The sequence below is a fragment of the Jaculus jaculus genome, chromosome 5, assembly GCF_020740685.1.
Source record: "Jaculus jaculus isolate mJacJac1 chromosome 5, mJacJac1.mat.Y.cur, whole genome shotgun sequence".
Classification (NCBI taxonomy): Eukaryota; Metazoa; Chordata; class Mammalia; order Rodentia; family Dipodidae; genus Jaculus; species Jaculus jaculus.
Genome location: NC_059106.1, coordinates 104,073,150 through 104,095,972, shown reverse-complemented (window position 1 = coordinate 104,095,972; position 22,823 = coordinate 104,073,150). Strand labels below are relative to the sequence as shown.

General features: G+C 45.2%; 1 protein-coding gene and 1 non-coding gene across 3 annotated transcripts in view; both read left to right on the top strand.

The window, feature by feature from the left end:
* Positions 1 to 2,528: 2,528 nt before the first annotated feature.
* The window catches only part of Elavl1 (ELAV like RNA binding protein 1), a 50,760-nt gene continuing 30,465 nt past the window's right edge, over positions 2,529 to 22,823 (top strand). Inside the window, exons 1-2 of one of the 2 annotated variants that reach the window (XM_004672193.2) lie at positions 2,529 to 2,592; positions 21,415 to 21,603. In XM_004672193.2, coding sequence (XP_004672250.1) covers positions 21,432 to 21,603 — 172 coding nt within the window. In that variant the 5' untranslated portion in view covers positions 2,529 to 2,592; positions 21,415 to 21,431. Of the gene's footprint in view, positions 2,593 to 8,061; positions 8,195 to 21,414; positions 21,604 to 22,823 lie in introns of those variants that run through there. The other variant, XM_045149326.1, reaches the window with a different exon arrangement.
* On the top strand, positions 8,912 to 9,068 carry LOC123461003. Its single transcript, XR_006637339.1, has one exon. It is a non-coding gene; the product is annotated as a U1 spliceosomal RNA (small nuclear RNA).

Below are 22,823 nucleotides of genomic sequence, written 5' to 3'. Positions count from 1 at the left end.
AGGAGAAAGAGATACCACCAGTGAAAATACTCAACAGCAGACACTGCAAACCTTATAATTGGCCAGCCAGCCCAAATGAGCCAATGGGTGCAAAAGTGGCATGTTTGTCATGGTGGAAACCAACTGCCCTCCAATTGGACTGGAGGCCCACTCCATGGGGGAAAACACATCCCTGATACTGAAAACTTAAAATAGGGGTAGTCATGAGCCCTAGGGGTGTAACATCTGCTGATGTCTGGAAAAATGTATATACTATGCTTATCAAACTGCCCAGTAATCATTTCTCTTAATATTTATACCCTTATATTAATGCTGCTCTCACTTTGGGTAGAGAATCTTCTCTTTTCAGATGGCGGTGACCTTTGATTGACTCAGAAGGTATCATAGTGCTGGAAAGAAGTGACTGGAGTACTGAGTAACATCTTGATCACACCTTCCAAGGCTCAGAGTCTAATGTGGAAGAGGAGCTGGGCTTGATGGTGCATGCCTTTAATCCCAGCCCTTGGGAGTCAGAGGTAGGACGATCACCGTGAGTTTGAGGCCACCCTGAGACTCCATAGTGAATTCCAGGTCAGCCTGGGCTAGAGTGAGACCCTACCTTGGAAAAAAAAAAATAAATAAATAACAAATAATGTGGAAGAGGTGGCAGAAAGAATGTAAGAGCCAAAGGAAGGGTAGGACTCCTTACAATGTGCTCCCTCCAGACATAAAATGGCCTGGATATCCATGACCTTACAGTGCCTGACACTACCTACACAAGACCATCATAAGAGGAGGAAAAGACCATGACATCAAAATAAAAGAGAGACTTATTGAGATGGGGAGGGGATATGATGGAGAATGGAATTTCAAAGGGGAAAGTGGGGGGGGGGATTTACCATGGGATAGTTTTTATAATCATGGAAAATGTTAATAAAAATTGAGAAAAAAAGAATATTGCTCCCAATGCTAACCTAACAACTGCCTCTAGGGAAAAAGCAACACACAGAGGTGAATTGAAAAACATCTAAACAGACTACAGAGAACTCAACACTAAAAACAAACTGCTAACACACACAAGGCTTGGGGATTGCTGCAGAAGAGGGAGTCGAAAAATTCTAAGAGCAACAGGGTGGATAGAAATATCCTGAGGGGGCTGGAGAGATAGCTTAGCAGTTAAGGCACTTGCCTACAAAGCCAAAGGACCCAGGCTTGATTCCCCAGCACCCATGTAAGCCAGACGAACAAGGTGACGTATGTGTCTGCGTGTGCTTGCAGTGGCTGGAAGCCCAGCCATGCCCATATTCATTCTCTCTCTCATAAATAAAATATTTCTGGGCTGGAGAGATGGCTTAGTGGTTAAGGCACTTGCCTGCAACGCCTATGGGCCCAGGTTCAATTCCCCAGTACCCACATAAGCCAGATGCACAAGGTGGCATATGCATCCGGAATTTGCAGTAACTGGAGGCCCTGGCGCACCTATTCTCTCTCTCTGCCTCTTTCTCTCTCTCAAATAAATAAATGAAAATTTTTTCTTAATTTTTGAAAAATAAATAAATACCCTGAGGTACACAACCCCCACCCAGAAACTTAGCAGGCCCTAACTACCCCACAATGAACACCAAGGACCCTACTGTGGAGGACCCTCAGGGAAATGAAGACCAGGGGATAAGAGACTGTAACCTATGTAAAAACACATATAAAAGAAAAAAATATATTCACAAAATAAAATGTTAATGGAACCTGGCGTGGTGGCACATACCTACTGAGGTAGGAGGATCGCTGTAAATCCGAGACTAGCCTGAGACTACATAGTAAATTTCAGGTCATCTTGGGATAGAGCGAGACCCTACCTCTAAAAACCCAAAGAATAAAAGTTAATAGATGAATGGGAGCCTGGACCCTAGAACTCCCTTGCTCAAACACTAATGGAACGCTGACCACATCCTTTACCCCGCCTACTGATTACATCAGATAAGGAAACTGAGGCTCGGTGAAGTAACGTAAGCAAGTGCCCAACCATATTAAGTGCACAAACGTCGGAGCCGAATTCGAACCCAGGTTGTATGCTCATAGCCTTGGGGCGCTGACTACTCACCTTGCTGGGTAGCGGCGCGATAACAATGCAGCGGACTGGCACGGGACACACAGCATGCGCTTGACATAGTGCACCGCGTCTTGGCCACCGCCTCCCGTGAGCTCCTCGGGGTCTGGTCAACGCTCTCCCCCTCCCGCGGCCATAGCTGGGAAACCGCGTCTATGCAGGTCGGCTTCTCCCTTCACAGGCGGCGCCGAGAGGAAGTCCCGCCTCCGCCTCGCGCTACCTTACCGCGACAGCTACACCAACCAATAATTAACAAGCCGTAGCGGACGCTAACCAATGGGCACGCGCGCTGAGGGGGCGTGTCCGGGCCGCGGGCCCGAGCGGGTTGTGAGCGCTGAAGAGGAGCCGCAGCTGCCTCCGCCGCCACCGCCGCCGCCACCGCCGCCACCGCCGCCGCCACCGCCTCCGCCACCAGTATCGAGGCCGAGCGGAGCCGTTATCGCCGAGCCGCCGCCGCCCACCCGCCCTCCCGCCCCGGAGCAGCCCCGGGCTTTTCCGCCCGCGCCCAGGTGAGGCGGGGGAATCTTCAGCGGCTTCTGAAGGACTAGGCCGCGGCAAGCCTGAGCTCGCTTAGCCGGGCCGCGGGCGCCTGCGGGCCTACACCGGCGGAGGCCCAGGCCTTGCAAGGCCGGGGTGGGAAACTCTCGGGCCCCTGGAGGGGCGGGTGGAAGCCGGCTAGTGTGGTGGCCGGCGACAGGGTTCCCTCCCGGCCGGATTCCTCGGGCACCGCGAGGGGCGGGAGACGAGGGACACGGCGTGGGCACGCGCTTGGGGGCCGGGCTCCGCGGCTGGGGCCCGGGTAGTGTTGTTCGAGATCCGGGGGCGGAAAAGCGTGGAAGCAGAGGCGAAGGATTTGGGCGGGGGCCTTCGGCGCGCAAAGGTCACGGCCCTTGGGCTCGGTCCCTCGGAAAATCCCAACAGGGTTTTTTGTTTTTTTTGTTTTGTGTGATCGTTGTCAAGAGCCCGGTAGCGAGGTCTGGAGGACCTTATAAGAAGCGTGCAAAAGCCTTCGTTACGTGAGTTGTAGAAAAGAAAAAAAAATTGTACATATATTTGATCGCCATCCCTAACAAAGCTGCTTCTGGGACGAGGGACGTTTGGATTTGTAAAATGTGTGTATGTTGGAGATATAAGCTGCATGCAGTTGAACAATGGGGGAGGGGTTAGACGGTCTTTCTTTTCCGGTGTTTTTTGCTGCTAGGCTTTTTAGAAATAGGTTCTGATACCTATACTGTGCAAAGTAGGTGGAGAAGAACTTCAGCAACGGGTACTCCTTGGAGGGACAGAGTCGCCGTTATCGAAAATGTTCGTGTAGGATACGGATGGCCAGTGCTCCAAAATGGGAAAGATGAGGAGAATGATCAAACTAGAGAAAGATTTCTCAACCTCCACACCGTAGACAGATAATGCTGGAGTCAGATAATGCTTGCTTGTGGAAGCTGCCCTGTACACTGTAGGAAGATGAACGTCTCTGTGCCCCCACCTATCCCCAATTGTGAGACTCAAAACCGTTCCAAACATGCTAGCTAGGGGTCTTTATTTTAAAGCCCTTTCCACTACAGACCGATGGGAACCAGTAACAAACTATTCTTCCATTAAAAAAAGTTCTTCCAGCCTCATCTCTGATGCCCTGGAAGATGCTTCCCTAGATCTGGAACAACCCTCTGTATTAAGCTATCTGTAAAAGGAGAAGGGTGAAAGTACTGTGTAGATTTAAAAGGACGAGGGAAGCCCTTGGTATTGTGCATGGAAGGCATTGAATCTATTATGTGATGAATAATCACCAGTGTTTATTGACAAGTTACCACATGCTGACACTTCACAGGCATTTGCCTCTAGCCCTTGAAGTATAGGCACTATTATAAATTTCCATTTTTAAAGATAAAGAACTGAGGCTTAAGTGGGTTCCTTGGTATAGCCAATCTCACTAAGATGGCTGAGGAAGTATTTCAACTGAGACCTGCTGTTCTAATTGACAGAACTTTACTACTTGACTGCTCTTAAAACCAAAGATCTAGGGCTGGAGAGATGGCTTAGCGGTTAAGGCGTTTGCCTACAAAGCAAAGGATCCTGGTTCGCTTCTCCAGAACCCATGTAAGCCAGGTGCACAAGGGGGCACATGCATCTGGAGTTCATTTGCAGTGGCTAGAGGCCCTGGTGTGCGCTCTCTCTCAAATAAATTAATTAATTAAATATTTTTTTAAAAAATCAAAGATCTAGGGTGCCCTTTTGGGTTGCTATTGGACATGTATGAAAACTGTTCAAATCAGTTTTTTTTAAATGTTGTTAAAGCCAGGTGTGGTGGCACACGCCTTTAATCCCAGCATTTGGGAAGCCAAGGTAGGATTGCCATGAGATTGAGGCCGCCCTGAGACTACATAGTGAATTCCAGCCTGAGCTAGAGTGAGACCCTACCTTGAAAAATAAAATAAATGCTGTTGAAGCTGGAGAAATGGCTTAACAATTAAGGCATTTGCCTGTGAAACCTAAGGACCAGGGTTTGATTCCCCAGTACCCACATAAGCCAGATGCACATGTGTCTGGAGTTCATTTGCAGTGGCTAGAGGCCCTGGTGCTCCCATCCATATCCTGTGTCTGTCTGCCCCTCCCTCCTTCTCCCTCCCCTCTCCCCCCCCCCCTCTCAGATGTGGCAAGAAATGTCTGTGTTAAAGCACTGCTCTAAGGGGGCTCAATTGCAGTTTGGATGTATCAAATTGAAGGTCACAGGGCAGCAAGTAGAAAGGAAGAGAAGATTTTAAAAATACTTCACTCACTTGCTGCTTCAGTTCTCTACCCTCTTTCACACCAGCAGTTGACTTTTGTTGGTGTGTATCTGATTGTGTCCCACTTGGTTTTTAGTCTTCGGTAGGGCTGGAGAGATAGCAGATAAGGCACTTGCCTGCAAAGCCTAAGAACACATGTTCAGATCTCCAGGTCTCACATAGCCAGATGCAAAGACATGCAAGTGTGCAGTGCTGCACATTTGCGCAAGGAGGCACACGCATCTGGAGTTCATTCGCAGTGGCTGAAAAGGCCCTAGCACGCACATTCTCTCTCTCAAAAGTAAAATTTTAAAAAAGTCTTTGGGTAGAAAAAGGCATATTTTGTTAGCCTGTTAAGCCAGAAAGCCTTAGCTTGGGATGTCAGTTCTTGCCACTGATCCGCCCTTTATTTCTGACTTGTGGCACATAGATGCTGTTGTGGTTTGAACTAGGTGCTCTTCATAAACTTAGGTTCTGAATGCTGGGTCTCCAGCTGATGCCAATTTGGGAATTGGAGCCTTGTTGAAAAAGTGTTGTTGGGTAAGGATTATGGGTGTTATAGCCACTTCCGGACACACACTCCTGCCGCTGTTGGCCAAGAGGTGGTGCCCAGCCTCTGCTCATGCCATGTTTCCCCCTGCCATCATAGAGCTTTCCTCTTGTCTGTAAGCCAGCATAAACCCTTTTCCTCCCACAAGCTGCCCTATGACAAATGCCTTCCCTCCTCCCCCAAACACTGACCCTGCCTGTCTGGAATGAGGTGTAGTGCCTACCTTTGGCCTATAGGTGGCGATAGTGCCTTAGTGCTGTAGGCCTTGTTCCCCTTGTTGGAAGGACTGCCCCAAGCTGAGTCCTAGGCCTGGAGGTAGGTACTGGAGAGGCAGTGGTGAATATATTTGTGTACATCATTTCATTTCTGTAGTGAGTGCAGTGGTGGTTATACAGTGGCTGAGGTAGAAACAGAAAAAGGAACTGTCACCCAAAGTTTAAGTGGGGCTCAAAAGATCCCAGAATTCTTCCTGAAGGAGGTGTGAAGCAAGAGGGCTAGAGCAGGTAGCCCAAGACCAGTGGAGAAAGCTCTGCAAGAGGCAGGAACTGCAGGGGCCAGCATGTGGAAGCTATGAGACATTCTCTTTGTTCAGGAAGCCATGTGGGGTTATGAAGTAAGCAGAATGAAGTGAGTGGTACAGTACTCAAGGTCTGCTGCACAGGGAACTTGGGTGTTATCAGGACCAGCTCCAGAGCCATGTTCACAGAGGGAGTCAGAAGAAAAGCTAAACGACAGAAAACCAGTTAAGAGGAAATTGCTTTCCTTCTGAGGCCTGAGAAAACACATGTGAGACCAGGACTACAATGGCAGAGACATAGATGTAGGTCAAAGTCACAGAACTCCTGGGTATTTGGTATGGGAAGTGAACAAGAAATAACAAGGATGGCTGGTTCTGCCAGTGCTTGAGTAATTGGAATATGGGTGGTCTCAGAGAATCCTAGAAGGCAGAAGGAGCAGTTTAGTTCATGGTTGGAGACAAAGTACATTGTGAAAGTGGAGAATGAGTAGTGGGAAGGTCCTAAGTAGTCTCCACATTTGCAAGTGCTCAGTGGTCCATCTTAACCCTGACATTTTCCCCACTACCCCCCTACATGTACCTCATAACTTGAAAATGTAAAACTTTTTGTCCTCTGACAGGGGGAAGATAAAGCCTTCTTAAGAAGCTCAGAGGGTTTGTGATATCCTTCCATTGATAGAGTGCTCTTCCAGCATGCATAAAGCCCTGGCTTCAATTTCCATCGCTGCATATACCAAGCAGGAGGGTGAGGAAAAAGAATCAGGAGTTCAAGGTCCTCCTTTGTTATGTGGCTGTTTGAAAATGAAGCCAGACTGCTATATGAAACCCTGGGGATGGAGAGAAAAGACTAATTTCGGAAGAATAGACCTCAGTGTTTAACACTTAATATCAAAAAGGCAAAGGAACCAGTGTTTAGTGCACTACAGTCAAAGAAAGGATTATTTGAGAATTTGTTGTTGTCCAAGCAGATTATAGTCAAGGGAAGGTTGGGAAGGGCTGTCCAGGGGCACCAAAAGGTTGCCAAGTCATGACTGGGCCAATTTAACCAGGCCAGAGGGTCAGGAAGGTGAGCTTGGAGATAAATCTAGAAAAAGTATACTAAGATCAGGTGATAGCGGATTTGTTCCTGGGACTGGTCAAGGGGATTCTGAAAGGCAGCTTGGTCAGGATAAGAAGGGGCCCAATCAGTCCAGAAGCTGTTGTGATCCTGAGCTGTGTCCCCCCACACACACCTCATTTGGTATTAATCCTGTGTTTTATGTTCCCCATGCCTTGCCTTTTGCCTGACACATGGTTGGCACTCCATCTGTGCCTGGGGAAGAAAGGCTTAGTAGGCAGCTCAGAAGTGACTGGATCCAACTCTCCATCAAAGAGACCTTTATGCCAGAGGGCACAGCACAGAACAACTCAGTGGCAAGGCTAATGTCACTATGAACAGAGCCTGGGAGACAAGAAGAGGAGTTGTTTGGAGGGAAGGATAAAGTTAGGTTTAGAGACACCCTTGGGAATTGGTCTAGGCAAGAGGCAACAAGGATCTGACAAAGACATAGGCAGAGATAGGGGAGAGTTAGAACTGTATTTCAGATGTCATCCTGGTAGAACTTGGTGCTGGACTAGGTACTAGTGATGGGGAGAGGTGACTTGGAGGACAAGTATGGAATGTTCACCACAGAAAGTAATTCATTAGGAGAGGAGGTTTGTAGAGATGTGAGGACCAGAAAAAAGGTTTTAAGGGTTCACTAAGAGGTGGAAGTTACATATTCATCTTGGTTTTGTTAAACCACACAGGTGGTGGCATCCCAATCCTAGTAAAAAAAAAACTGAATCTTAGGAAAGAAGGTGAAGCTGGGTGTGATGATACACACCTTTAATCCCAGCACTGGGGAGGCAGAGGATCACTGAATTTGTGGCCAGCCTGGGCTAAAGCTAGGCCAAGACTCTACCTCGAAAAACCAGAAAATGAATGAATAAATAAATAAAAGAAAGCAACATACACACTGCTGTTCAACTGATTAGCAGTACTAGGATTCATTTAGAGCTCAGACTCAGCTCTATAGCTCATGGTTTTTCCTGCCCTAGAGAGCTTTTTTTTTTTTTTTTTTTTTTTTCCCTCTAGCTTTCTAGCTAGAAAGAGCTGGAGCTCTTAGCAGGATTCTGAGGCTAACAAAACATAGACTCCTTGGACTGCGCCACATGCTGAAAGCCTAACCTGGCATATCCAGAAGTGCTGTGAACTTAATTGGAGCTACCTCAACCAGAAAGCTGTGGACAGGGCCCAGAAGGTAACTATATGTGCCTTACCCATCTGAGCCTTCACTTGTTGGGTTAGGTGGTACCTTCAATTTTTTTTCTGACACCTGAGCATGCTTTTTTTTAACCTTGAAGAGTTTACAGGTTAAAAAAATAAAAATAATTGGATCCAAGCCATATCAGATGAAGGGGGAAATATCAAGGTTGAGCCTGCAGATAAATTTGTTCTAGTTTTCTTCCAGCTAAGTCCTTTGGAGTACCTGCCCTATTGTTGTAAAGTCTGACAGATTTTCATGTATGCATCATGAAAAACAGTCTTATTGATATACTGCCTATATATGTCTCTATGTCATATAAAGGAAACATACTTCTCCCCTGTGTGTGTGGTAGGTATGGTACAGATAAGAACATCATTGCTGACACTACACAGGCACAGTCAGGATTGTTTGAAATAGTGCATTGGGATCAAAAACTCCAAGATCATTCCAAACAAGACTTACCTGTGAGACCTCCAGTAACTTGAAATGTGTCCTTGGCAGGAATCATTTTGTCAAACTCAAAAATTCCATTTTTTCGACCACCAGGTGTGGTGTTGCACTCCTTTAATCCCAGCACTCCGGAGCAGAAGTAGGAGAATTGCTGTGATTTGGAGGCCTCCCTGAGACTCCATAGTGAATTCCAGGTCAGCCTGGTCTAGAGTGAGACCCTACCTCGAAAAACCAAAAAAAAAAAATTCATTTTTTTTTTTCATACTTACCTGGCAGGGGAGACACCATGATCAGTTAGGTTGGTTTCCCAGTCCATGTCACTTGGCATGTGCTCTAACGACCCTGTGATTTCCCCAAATGTGGGAAACTCGGCTGCATAATTTGTTAAAGTGGGGTACTGCATTCGTACTCTCCCCTGAAAAAAAGGAAAAACATTTTTGCCACCTGTACTTGACTCTTTAGTCTTTGACGTGGTACTTTATAATGATATTAAGAAAGCACGACACTGTGTGAAGATGTGGCCAGTGGTAGAGCTCTTCTTGCCCTCACATTCACAAGGACCTGGGTGTGATCCCCAACACTGAGGGAGGGGAGAGAGCTACATGTATGAAAATGTATAGTGAGACCTATTTTGTATGCAAACTTGGAATGTTAGTGTTTTGTTGTTTTTTTTTTAGAAAGTGGGACAGTTGGTAGTAGAATATCAGGACAATTTCTGACTGCCCTTCATTAATATAAAGAAATATTCCAGATCCACATGGCTCTGGGGAGGAGTCAGAGCCAATGACTCCCTCTTCCAGTAGGTAATACACACTGGGTTTGCCATATATCCTTAGTTTAGTTAGAGGACCTTATAGATGGTGATGTACATAAGTCAGCAATTATAGTGTTTTGGGGAAAAGTGACATTATTTTTATAATTTTTATTTTTGTGTATATGTGCATGGTGTATATGCTTGGGTATGTGTGTTATGTGTATGGTTGCAGGTGTGTATTTATGGAGGCCAGTGTCTTTCTGTTGCTTTCCACTTTATTGAGACGGGGTCTTTGAACCCAGAGTTTATTGATTGGGTTCCTCTAACTAGCCAACTTCCTTCAGGGATCTGCCTATCTTTACCTTCCCTCTTTTTTTTCTTTTTTTTTATTGATTTGTTTTTAAAATTTTATTGACAGCCTCCATGCAATATACACAGTGTACTCTGATCATAATCTCTACCCACTACCCTCCTTTGTCCTCTGTTCCCCTTCCACTGAACCCTCTGTTCTAATTGGTCCCTTATATTTTGATGTCATTTTTTCCCTCTTCCATCATCCATAGCAATCTATTGATGGACCCAGTGTCATGTAGGTCTTGTGTAGATAATGACAGCCATTGTGAGGTCATTGAATGAAATTGCCACTTGTGTCTAAAAGACATTGCTCTAAAGCAACTCTCCCCATTGTATGGTTCTTACATTCTTTTCATCACCTATTCCACAGTGGTCTCTGAGCCTTGGAGGGTATATGACAGATTATCTCATTTAGTGCCGACTACTCAACTGTCACTTTTTCATAGCATTACGATGAGTTTTAATCTCCCTAGTAGTTCTGCCATCTGAAAAGAGCTTCTTACCAAAACATATTTTGAGAGCAATTTGATGGACATAACCTATCTATTTAGCCAAAAAACAGTAATAGCTCTCTAGCCCTCCCCTTCCCAGGGCTATGAGGCTTTTGATCAATTCTTTCCCATGGAGCAGTCCTCAAACCCAATCAGAGAGCACTTGATTATCCCCGTAACAGACATACATCACTGTTGCATCTAACATATATCTTGCCTGGCTGAGTAGTTGTGTAGCTTGCTGGATAAGAATGTTGATGACTTGTCTCTTCCAGCAGTTTGCATAAGCATTTTCTGACGTAGTCAGCAAGGAGGAAGCTTCCAGCTCAACTCCAGCTTGGTTTCTTAGTGTCCTGCAACTGAAGCATATGGTATTTATAGCAGTAGGGTCTTACCATCTAGTTTTGGTGGGCACCCAAGAGCCTTGACAAGGGCCTATATTATTTGGGGCCTCAGCTACCTCCCCTCTCTAGAGCATTAGGATTATAGGTGAGCACGAAATGTCCAACATTTACTTGGGTGCTAGGTATCTAAACTCAGTTTTTCAAACTTGGGCAGCAACCACTTTACTGACTTAGCCATCTCTCTAGGCTCCCAAAAGGTGGCTTTTTAAAGATAAACAAGGAGACTAAGAAGAGAGAGGAAGACAAATCTTGCAAACGGAGCAGTCAAAACAATGGCCCTGAAATATGAAAGCATATGGCATGTTGGGAGGAAGCTAGGCTGAAAACCAACAGGCTGGAGAACCCAGTGGAAGTTCCATTACAAAAGCTTAAGGCCAAGTGCTACCACTTACTAACAGTGTCTCTGACCATGAGCAAAAATAGTGTAATCTCTGAGCCTCAATAGATGGTGATGCCTGACAAGGAAACAAAAGGGGACCAAGGTAGTTGACTTAGAGGGAGCAGGAGTTGTCAAATGGCTTAGCAGTCATTGATAATTGGGTGGTGACAGGCCCTGTTGCAGTTAGAACTTGTGAGCACCAAGGATGCTTGGGGACAAGCTGAGTCACACAAAGTTGGAAAGGGTCAAGGGTAGGGCTCTAGAAAGCAGAGTTCTTGAATTGAAGCACCATAAGAATGGCTCTCTTGTTGCCAGCTAGCCAAAGACATGACTATAGCATACTGTAGAATAATGTGGAAATGCAGCAACACCCTTTTTTGTTGTTGTTGTCTGTCTGTTTTTGAGGTAGGGTCTCACTCCAGTTCAAGCTGACCTGGAATTCACTATGTAGTCTCAGGATGACCTTGAACTCTCAGCAGTCCTACCTCTGCCTGCCAAATGCTGGGATTAAAGGTGTGCGCCACCACACCTGCCTATGGAGTACCCTTTTTAAATGTTTTGGTTTTCAGCCTGCATTGTGGGGGCTGGAGAAATGGCCTAGCAGTAAAGGCACTTGCCTGCAAAGCCAAAGGACCCAGGGTCAATTCCCTAGAACCCACATAAGCAAAAGGTGGCCTGTGTACCTGGAGTTTATTTGCACTGGCTGGAGGCCCTGGTATCTTTCACTGTCAATAAATAAAATATTTTTTAAACTTGCATTGTAGAAAAAAATTATTCTTTTTTAATGTATGCTTTGAGGATTTTCTTTTGTATTTATTTATTTATTTGACACAGAGTGAGAATGGGCGCTCCAGGGTCTCTAGCCACTGCAAATGAACTCCAGACGCATGTGCCACTATGTGCATCTGGTTTACATGGGACCTGGAGAATTGAACCAGGGTCCTTAGGATTCGCAGGCATGCACCTTAATTGCTAAGCCATCTCTCCAGCCCTGTTTTGAGGATTTTCTTTGGAGACATGGTCTCATGTAGCCCAGTCTGTCCTCAAACTTGCTATGCAGCTGAGGATGACTTTAAATTTTTTTAAGTAAAAAATTTTATTTACATATGAGAATTTTTGAAAAGTCTTTGTGTACACTCGTGTGAATGTAGGTGGATACATGCCATGGGGCACATGTGGCAGTCAGAGGACAGTCCCCAGTATTGGTCCTTACCATCCACCTTGTATGAGGCAGGGTCTCTTTGTTCACTGCTCTGAATACCAGGCTAGCAAGCCTGCAAGCTTCCAGGGATTCTCCTATTTCCCCCTCTCATCTCACCATAGGAGCACTGGAAGCAAAGAAGCGTACTACTGTGTTTAGCTGTCCATGAGTTCTGGAGATCCAAACTTGGGTAGACTTTTACCCACTGAGCCATCATCCCTAGTCCTACCTTGAACTTCTGACCTGCCTACCTCCACTTCCCAAGTGCTAAGCTTTCAAGAATGTACCATTACACCAAGTTTATGTGGTGTTGGGTATAGATAGAACCGAGATTTTTTGTTGTTATTGTTTTATTATTTTTTTAGTGACAGTTTCCATGATTGTAAACAATATCACATGGTAATTCCTTCCCTACCCCCACTTTCCCCTTTCAACTCCACTCTCCTTCATATACCCTCCCCCTCTCAATCAGTCTCTTTTTTTGATGTCATCATCTTTTCCTCCTATTATGATAGGTAGTATCGGGCACCGTGAGGTCATAGATATCCAGGCCATTTTGTGTCTGGAAGAGCAGGTTGTAAGGAGTCCTACCCTTCCTTTGGCCCTTAACATTCTTTCCACCACCTCTTCCCCAATGGACCCTGAGCCTTAAAAGGTACAATAGAGATATTGCAGAGCTGAGTACTTGTCACTTCTCAGCACCGTGGTGCCTTCTGAGTCATCCCAAGGTCACTGTCATCTGAAAAGAGGTTTCCTAACCAAAAGTGAGAGTAGCATTAATATATGGATATAAACATTAAGAGAAGTGCTTACTGGGGAGTTTGATGAGCATAATATGTACATTTAGCCAGACAGCAGCAGACAGTTACACCCCTGGGGCTCATGACTACTTCTTTTGTAGGTTTTCAGTATCTGGGATGTATTCTTTCCCGTGGACTGGGCCTCCAGTCAAATTAGAAGGCAGCTGGTTTCCCCCATAACAGACATGCCACTTTGTACCCATTGGCTCATTGGCCTAGTTGGCCAGATACAAGGCTTGCAATGTCCACTGTGGAGTATCTTCACTGGTGATTTCCCTCTCTCCCATTGAGCTACATGCAGCATAGCTTTGTCCAGCTTTCTGTCAGCTGGTCTACATGGAGTCAATTACTAGCTCAGTCCCAGCAGGATTTCTCAGTGACCTTGCAGCCCAAGTATGTGGAGTCTTCAGCAATAGTCTTCCTATCTATTCCTGGTGGGAAACCAAGGGCCTCAGTAATGCCCTGTAATGTTCTGGGGGCATCAGGGACCTCCCTGGCCAACAACTCACTGGCAGGTGTCCCATCCTGGGCTCTCAGTAACTACCAAAGTGCCTCTAGATGTTGGGTGGAACAAAATATAGGCAGATGCTAAAATTTAACTGAACAGTGTACACATTCAGTGAAAAACAGCATAAAGTGTTTATGCAAGAACATATATTAATGACAACCAGATCCTCTAACAAAGTCACAGTCGCTTAGGATGTATGTTGTCCCTTAATCCTGTCAAGTAGGAGGCTAGGATTTCTGGTCTGTTGAGGGTTCCAAGTCAGCTTGTGACCAAGTGAGACACTTCCCTAAGGAATGACAGAAGAGGAAACAAAGGCACAATAAGTCAGGAAGCAACAAATAACAAGCCCAAAATATAGCTTATTTAAGAATAGCAAATCATAGCCGGGCGTGGTGGCACACGCCTTTAACCCCAGCACTCAGGAGGCAGAGGTAGGAGGATTGCCGTGAGTTCGAGGCCACCCTGAGATTCCGTAGTGAATTCCAGGTCAGCCTGGGCTACAGTGAGACCCTACCTCAAAAAAAAAAAGAAGAAGAAGAAGAATAGCAAATCTTGAGCCTGTTGTGGTAGTGCATGCCTTTAATCCCAGCATTTAGGATGATCACTGTGAGTTTGAGGACACCCTGAGACTACAAAGTGAATCTAGGTCAGCCTGAGCTAAAGTGAGACTCAACTTTGAAAAACCAAAAAAAAAAGGAATGGCAAATCTGACCATCCATCTGATTTAACATAATTTGTCCTGCCATGGAAGGTGCACTTAACACTTCTGATTCAAGGCTTACTTGGCCCATAATCCCAGTTACCTTTTTGGGGTGGTTTTGGTCTCAATGATGCTGTGCTCCTGCTTGGGTCCATCTTTGCTGATTTTGAGCAAGTTAGACCATGCACTCTACCAACTGAAAGTTTTGACGAATGTACAAACTATTGTCTCCCTCCATGTGTCAGAAATTTTGATCATAAAAATATAAATAAGGTCAGGTGTGGTGGCGCATGTCTTTTTTTTAAAAGAAGTTTATTTTTATTTATTTGAAAGTGACAGGCAGAGAGAGAAAGAAGCAGAGAGAGAGAGAGAGAATGGGTGTGCCAGGCCCCCAGCCACTGCAAAAGAACTCCAGATGCATGCGCCCCCTTGTGCATCTGGCTAACGTGGATCCTGAGGAATCGAGCCTCAAACCCAGGTCCTTAGGCTTCATAGGCAAGCACTTAACTGCTAAGCCATCTCTCCAGCCCGGTGGCACATGTCTTTAATCCCAGCATTCAGGAGGCAGAGGTAAGAGGATCACTGCGAGTTCAAGGCTAGCCTGGGACTACAGAATCAGCCAGGTCCGTTTGGCCTAGAGTGAGACCAAAAGACCAAAAGTAAGTAAGTAAATCTGGAGAGATGGTTTAGCGTTTAAGGCACTTGACTACGAAGCCTAAGGACCCAAGGTTCAATTCCTCAGGACCCATGTAAGCCAGATGCACAAGGTGGTGCATGCATCTGCCATTTGTTTGCAGTATCTAGAGGCCCTGGTGTGCCCATTCTCTCCCTCCTCCCCCGTGTGTGTGGGGGGGGGATAAATAAGCAAAAATATCCCCTCTTGCTGCACTTGCGTAGTCAAGAGTTCAAGGACAGCCTGTCTGAAACACAAAATTTTTTTTGAAATAATTTATTTATTTGCAGAGAAAAGGAAAATATGGGTGCACCGGGGCCTGCAAACAAACTTCAGATATATAAGCCAACTTCTTTCTTGCTCCTTGCAAATAAATAAACAAAAATGTTTTTTAAAAGCTGGGTGGAGGATATGGGCCATGTGGTGGTTACTAGCTTGTTACTAAGTTCTGTCATTGTAAAAAGAAATATAGGGCTAGAGAAGTAGCTTAGTGGTTAAGGCGCTTGCCTGAACACATCACTTGCCTCCGCAAACAAACTCCAGATGCATTTGCTATTTTGTGTGTCTGGCTTTCTATGGGTACTGGGAAATTAAACCCAAACTGGCACCAAGCTTTGCAAGCAAGTGCCTTTAATTAAACACTAAGTCATCTCTCCAGCTGGAAAGTGCACTTTTTACCAGGGATAAAAGATAGTAAGAGGATCACCGTGAGTTCGAGGCCAGCCTGAGACTACATAATGAATTCCAGGTCAATGTGGGCTAGAGTGAGACTGGGGGGGGGGGGGCGATAGTAAGGGGTGGAGAGGTGGCTCAGCAGTTAAGGCACTTGTCTGTAAAGCCCAGCAACCCAGGTTCGATTCCCTAGTAGCCACATAAAGCCAAAGTGGTACATGGATCTGGAGTTGGTTTGCAGCAGCTGGAGGCACTGGCATGCCTATTCATTCTCATTCTGTCTGTCTATCTCCCTCTCCCCCCTCCCCCCTCCCCTCCCCTCCCCTCCCCTCCCCTCCCCTCCCCTCCCCCCCCCTCCCCTCCCCTCCCCTCCCTCCCTCCCTCCCTCCCTCCCTCCCTCCCTCCCTCTCTCTCTCTCTCTCTCTCTCTCTCTCTCTCTCTCTCTCTCTCTGTCTATAAAGAAAGATAATAAGAGTGGCGTAGTCATTGTCTGTTTGTCTGCCATAAAAGCAGGATGGGGTGAAGAGGACAGGTACTTACTTCACTCTTGCAGAAAGGGTGAAGAGAGGGAGGGAGAAGGAGATAAAGAAGGAAGAGTTGAATGAAGCTAAGTGGTAAAGCAGTTGCCTAGTTAGTTACATTCAAGGTCCTAGTTTAAATCCCCAGTACCACCCAAAAAAGGCATAATAGAAAAAGGGGGATGGGGAAGATGAAGGAAACACAGGTCAGTGCTGAGAAATTGATATGCATGCTTTGTGCCTTGGATCAGACTTCAGCAAGTGGGGTTTTGTTGTTGTTTACTTGTTTGTTTTTTGTTTTGAGACAAGCCCAACAGACAGGCTTTTTTTGTTTGTTTGTTTGTTTTTTGATTTTTCGAGGTAGGGTCTCACTCTAGCTCAGGCTGACCTGGAATGCACTCTGCAGTCTCAGGGTGGCCTCGAACTTTTGGCGATCCTCCTAACTGCCTCCTGATGGCGTGTTGTGTTTTGTTTTGTTTTGTTTAATGTGGGGTTGGGGGTTGAGAATTGGCACGCCAGGGCCTCCAGCCCCTGCAATCAAACCTCAGGAGCATGTGTAACCTTGCACACTTGCATCAGTTTGTGTGTCTGGCTTACATGTGACCTGGAGAGTTGAACATGGGTCCTTAGGCTTTACAGGCAAGACCCTTAACTGCCAAGCCATCTCTCTAGCCCTCAGCAAGTGTTTTTGTTCATCTGTTTTTCAGCTAATGATCTATTTTAAAATCTCATGACCACAGGCAATTTAAGAGGTTGGTCAAAGTTTTCATGATTAAATCTTAATGCTTTCTCCTGAAAATTGATAGTTCACTGTCTTCCATTGATGTATATTTTAGATGATGTCCAATTTTGAATGTTTTATAACCCAAATGGTAGTGTGTTCCTCTCCATTATGAAGCCTCACTATGTGGTCATTTCTGTAGAATGGATGCCTACAGTAGAGTCATAGACTACTGTTCATGTGAAATTTTTAGAATATTTTTATTTATCTATTAGAAAGAGAAAGAGGGGGCTGGAGATATGGCTTAGCGGTTAAGCGCTTGCCTGTGAAGCCTAAGGACCCCGGTTCGAGGCTCGGTTCCCCAGGTCCCACATTAGCCAGATGCGTCTGGAGTTCGTTTGCAGAGGCTGGAAGCCCTGGCGCGCCCATTCTCTCTCCCTCCCTCCCTCCCTCCCTCCCTCCCTCCCTCCCTCCCTCCCTCCCTCCCTCCCTCTCTCTCTCTCTCTTTCTCTCTGTGTCTGTCGCTCTCAAGTAAATAAATAAATAATTAAAAAATAATTTTTAAAAAAAGAGAAAGAGGCAGATAGAATGGGCATGCCGGAGCCTCTGACCACTGCAAACAAACTAAAAGCATGCACCACTTTGTGCGTCTGTCTTAAGAGGATACTGGAGAATCAAACCTGGGTCCTTAGGTTTCACAGGTGAGCGCCTTATGTGCTAAGCCTTCTCTCCAGCCCTTAAAGTTTTTGATAGGAGCTGCCGAGCTGACCTCCAAAAAGGTGATACCATCTTGTGCTCATTCATTTCAGTGTATGGGGCTGTTTTTCCCCTTTTATTCATTTATGCTGGATTTTATAAATCCCAGATTTTATTCCATGTGGTTGGCAGAAAGTAACGTCTTATTTGTTTGCATTTTCTTCGTTGTTCATAAGGTTGAGCCTTTAAGTGGATTTATTATCTTATTGAGTGGTTAATATCTTTTAATTGTAGTTCATATCCTTTGCCAGCTTTTCTCTTGGTGATAATGCTGTGTTTTAAAATTTTTTATTGGCTTGGAGAGATGGCTTAGCAATTAAGGCATTTGCCTGCAAAGCCAAAGGACCTCAGTTCAACTCCTCAGGACCCATGTAAGCCAGATGCACAAGGTAGAACATGCATCTAAGTTCGTTTGCAGTAGCTGGAGGCCCTGGCACACCCATTCTCTATCTCTCGCTCCCTTAAATAAATAAAATTTAAAAATTATTATTAGGCAATCGATACAATGAACTAAATGTTCTCAGACTTTGCAGTATTGACATTGTAGGCTGGATACTTTTTAAAGGCTATGGGTGTTGTCTTATGCTTTGCAGAATGTGTTTAATTAATGGCTTCCTGGGCTGTACCCAGTAGTGTGAAAACTGAAAATGCCTGCATACATTGTCTCTTATCCCTTTGCATAGCATAATCACCCAGCATAGGAACCATTGATGTAAATTATACATAACCAAATATTTTCTCCTATTCTCAGGATGCTTGTTTTTGTTTCTGATGATTATTGCCATACAGTTTTTAACTTTATGATGTCTAATTTTCCAGGCTTTTTTTATCTTTAAATATATTTTACTTATTTATTTGAGAGAGAGAAAGAGAATGGGCGCGCCAGGGCCTCCAGCCACTGCAAATGAACTCCAGACGCATGTGCCCTCTTGTACATGGGTCCTGGAGAGTCGAATAGGATCCTTTGGCTTTACAGGCTTTTCTTTTTTGATACAAGTCTCTAAAGAGAAATGAGTCTGGACACTTGGAACTAAGTAACAAATGCTGGGCAATTTTTACTAATTTAGCTTGTTTGAAAGTTAGAAAGATTGGGAAGACCTGAACAAATCCACCAGGAACCAGACCAGATTTCCTCTCAGCATTGATTGAAGGAATAGAAAGGAACTCTCTAAGTGGTGTTTAATTTTAAGTAATCTCTAGTGTGGGTGTGGAGTGGGTGGGTGTGCTTGCGCGCGCGCGCGCGCGCGCGCGCGCGCGCGTGTGTGTGTGTGTGTGTGTGTGTGTGTGTGTGTGTGTTTTACTGGGGATGGAACATAGGACCTCTTATATGCTAGGCAAGATCTCTGCTGCTGAGCTACATTTCCCAGCCCTATAAAGCTTTGTTTGTTTTTTATTTGAGAGAGAGAGGAGGAGGAGGCAGACGGAGAAAAAGGGCATGCCAGGGCCTTTAGCCACTGCAGATTTACTCCAGATTCATGTGCCACCTTGTGCATCTGGCTTATGTAGGTCCTGGGGAATGGAGCCTGGGTCCTTTGGTTTTGCAGGCAAGTGTCTTAACTGCCAAGCCATCCCTCCAGCCCCCTGCAGAACTATTTTTAAAGAAGACTAAAGTGTTAGGAGCATGAGAATTGGGGTTTTAAATATAACACAGAGCTGCACACCAGAGATATGGAGGAAGTACGGATGCCCACTGAGCCCTCCAGGCTGGTGGAGACCCACGAGGTTGATACTTGTAAATCTACAGGCAGGGATGCAGGACCTCTTCAGTTAGGACACTTACACAGCAGTACCTGTGAGCAAAGCTAGTGCAAGTTGAGCTTTCAGAAGAGCAGTCTTGATGCCCTCAGCTGCATGTATGCAGACATTTCTTCAAATATCCTGAGCTCTAATGTTAGCCACGGAAAGTAAAGAGTTTTCCAAAGCCTGCAAGCTATGAAAGCCAAGGTCTTTGGACAGGGGGAGAAATCCTAGCCTCTTTCTGGCTTCATTACTCTGTTTTTGGAGACAATAGGCACATAAGACAATTGCCAACCAAGCAGGTTTCCTGAGGTTGAGCTGTGAGGGCACGCATCATGAGCTCCTCAGCATCTAGCTATGATCAGCTTTCAGCATAAGGAGAAAGCAGACACGAATCTTTGGGAAACCTCTTGAGGCACACTTTCTCATAGGGCTTGAACTATTGTACTGGGATTTTGTAGGTTTCTTTAAAAGGCTGATTTTTCAAATGTGCATGGGTTTGCATAAACATGCTGGGAATGAAACCCAGAGCTTGTGCACATTCTTTTACTGAGCTGCATGCCCAGATCTCTTTAAGAGCTCTTAGCCAGCATGGTGGCTCATACCTGTAATATCAGCCCTGGGAAGATTGGGGCAGGATGATCGACATGAATTTACCATATGGTAAATTCTAGGTCAGCCTGGGCTAGAGACAGACCCTACCTTGAAAAAACTAAAAAACTAAAAAAAAAATAAAATCAGTACAGGAGCTGGAGAGACGGTTCGTTGGTTAAGGCACCTGCCTACAAACCCTAATGACCCAGGTTCAATTCCCCAGTACCATTATTGTCAGTGCACAAAGTGGCACGTGCATCTGGAGTTCATTTGCAGCCAATCAATACAAAACTAAAGGTCCTCTTAATGGACATGGTTGAACTAATTATTCTGTTTTTTGTTAGATTTCAAAGAGCAATTTTAGGTTACAGAAAATTACAAAGAACGAGTTTGGGCATGCCAGGGCCTCCTCACACTGCAAACTCCAGACACAGACACATGCACCGCTTTGTGCACGTGGGTACTGGGGAATTTAATTTAACCCAGGCCATCAGACTTTGCAAGGAATTGTCTTCAACCACTGAGCCACTTCTCCAGCTCTGTTTTTTTGTTTTTGAGACAGTCTGAACTTGTCTAGCCTCAGCTGACCTTGAATTTGCTATCCTTCTGCCTCAGCCTCCTAAATGTTGGGATTATAGGCTTTCATATGTCCAGCTTCATACAGAATACTTGTGTTGCTCTAAAAAATCCCCTGTGATCTACCTATTTATGCATCTCCACCCCTTTCCCTGGAAACCATTTACTTTTTTAAAAATATATTTTTATTTATATATTTATTTGACAGAGAAAGAGGAAGACAGAGAGAATGGGTGTGCCAGGGCCTCCAGCCACCGCAAATGAACTCCAGACATGAGCGCCCCCTTGTGTATCTGACTTATGTGGGTCCTAGGGAGTTGAACTTGGGTCCTTTGGCTTTGCAGGCAAATGCCTTAATGGCTAAACCATCTCACCAGCCCCCATTTAATTTTTTTGCTATCTCTGTAGTTTGACCTTTTTCAAGAAGACATAAAATGAACTCACAGTTTGTGGCATCACACTGCTTTCTTCCATGTAGAATATGCATTTAACATTCCTTTTCGGTGCCACTTGGTAGCTTACCTTAGTGGTAGAGTGCTTGCCTCCGTGCACAAAGCTATAGATTCAAACTCCCCCGATCACCCTCCTCCCAAGCCCACAAATTGATCTTCTTAAATTGAAGAATTAGGGATAGGCATGTAACTCAATGGTAGAGCATTTGCCTAGCTAAAGTTTCTCCTTGTTTGTTTTCTTTATGGAGTTTATCCATTCCCCCCCTCCCCCAGTGAAAGACATTTGTTTACTTCCAGGTTTAGGTGGCTATGAATAAAGCAGCTATGCACACACATGGGCAGGTTTTTGTGGGCATGGTTGATCTTTGAGTACCAAAAAGGAAATTTTTTAAGTTTAGGTATAGTCATTAGCTTTGATTTCCATAGTTCAGTGTGAACTTGGTGGAATTTATTTGATCTTGGTTTTCTTTGCAGTTTTTTTAAAGAATAAAATGTCTAATGGTTATGAAGACCACATGGCCGAAGACTGCAGGGATGACATTGGGAGAACAAATCTAATTGTCAACTACCTCCCTCAGAACATGACCCAGGAGGAACTACGAAGTCTGTTCAGCAGCATTGGTGAAGTTGAATCTGCAAAGCTTATTCGAGATAAAGTAGCAGGTAAAGAAACCTGAGAGGATTCTGTGAAAGGCTACCAGTGGTTGTCCTGGTTTTTGTTTGTTTTTGTTAAGTAGAAACTTGGTATGTACATATCATATGGTGGTACCACCATTTTCCTCCTCCCTGTCCCCATTCCACTGAGGGCCCTCAGTGGGATTGCTGATATTCACCATGGAATTTTGGTTTATTAGTTATGAGAGCAGCAGTCTGTCATTTTGGGGGAGGGGGACAATTTCCTGGATGTGCCTTCCCACCATGTGGCTCTTAAAATCTTTCCACCCCCCTCTTCCACAGAATTCTCTGAGCCTTGGTGGATGTGTTTGTTATAAGTCTACTTTAGTGTTGAGCTCTTAACAGTTTTTTTTTTTAAACTTCTGCTTTGGTACATTATGAGTATCCTCAATGTCTTATCACCCTGGTGCAGGTTGTCAGTCTCACCATGGAAGCACTCATTTCGCCAGTTCATCTATGGTTTCACCTGGGCCCTGCTGCTGGCTAACCACATTTACTTAGTGCAGAATAGTGACAGCCTGGAAGCCTTGGCTGTCAAGTTTTTTTCTAATCCCAAATTATTTTTGCCCTGCTAGTTGGACATAAGACTGGACATAAGTTCCCAAAAGAGGATCAGTTCCTTGTAAGATGGAACACATGCATGAAGAAAGACGTGAAAGAAGAAAATTATCCATGAAACAGGGACCATTCTAAAAGCTAGAAGGGACCTGCTGGGGAAGGGTGCCAGGTCTGTTCCTATCTGTGCAGGCATACATGCACCAGCAAGCCCATAGGCAGTTCCCCATTATCTTCATCATTGCTCCATCACTTGAACTTCTGCACCACAGTAAGCTTGACTCTGAGGTCAGGCGCAGGACAACTGAAAGCTTGTTTGTTCTTAACTCATATACAGTGACTCCTAGGCCTGTGTGCCCCATCCATGAAGCAGCTGGATGTGCTTTATGTCCTTACTATACCTATCTCATAAGTGTTTGCAGAAGGACTTGTTTCTGTTGATGCTATGTTTAGAGGATGGCTTTAGTGACTCAGTACTGCAAAACACTGTTGCTTTGTTCTCTTTCCTCCCTCTTTCTCTCCCTTCTCTTTTCCTCTTCCCCCTTTGCAGGCTAAGTAGTAAACAATACTCTTAAGGCACTCTGGGCTACTACCTAGGTTATATAAAGACACCTTGGCACCTTATCTTGGAAACTGGCCTGGGTCCCAGTATT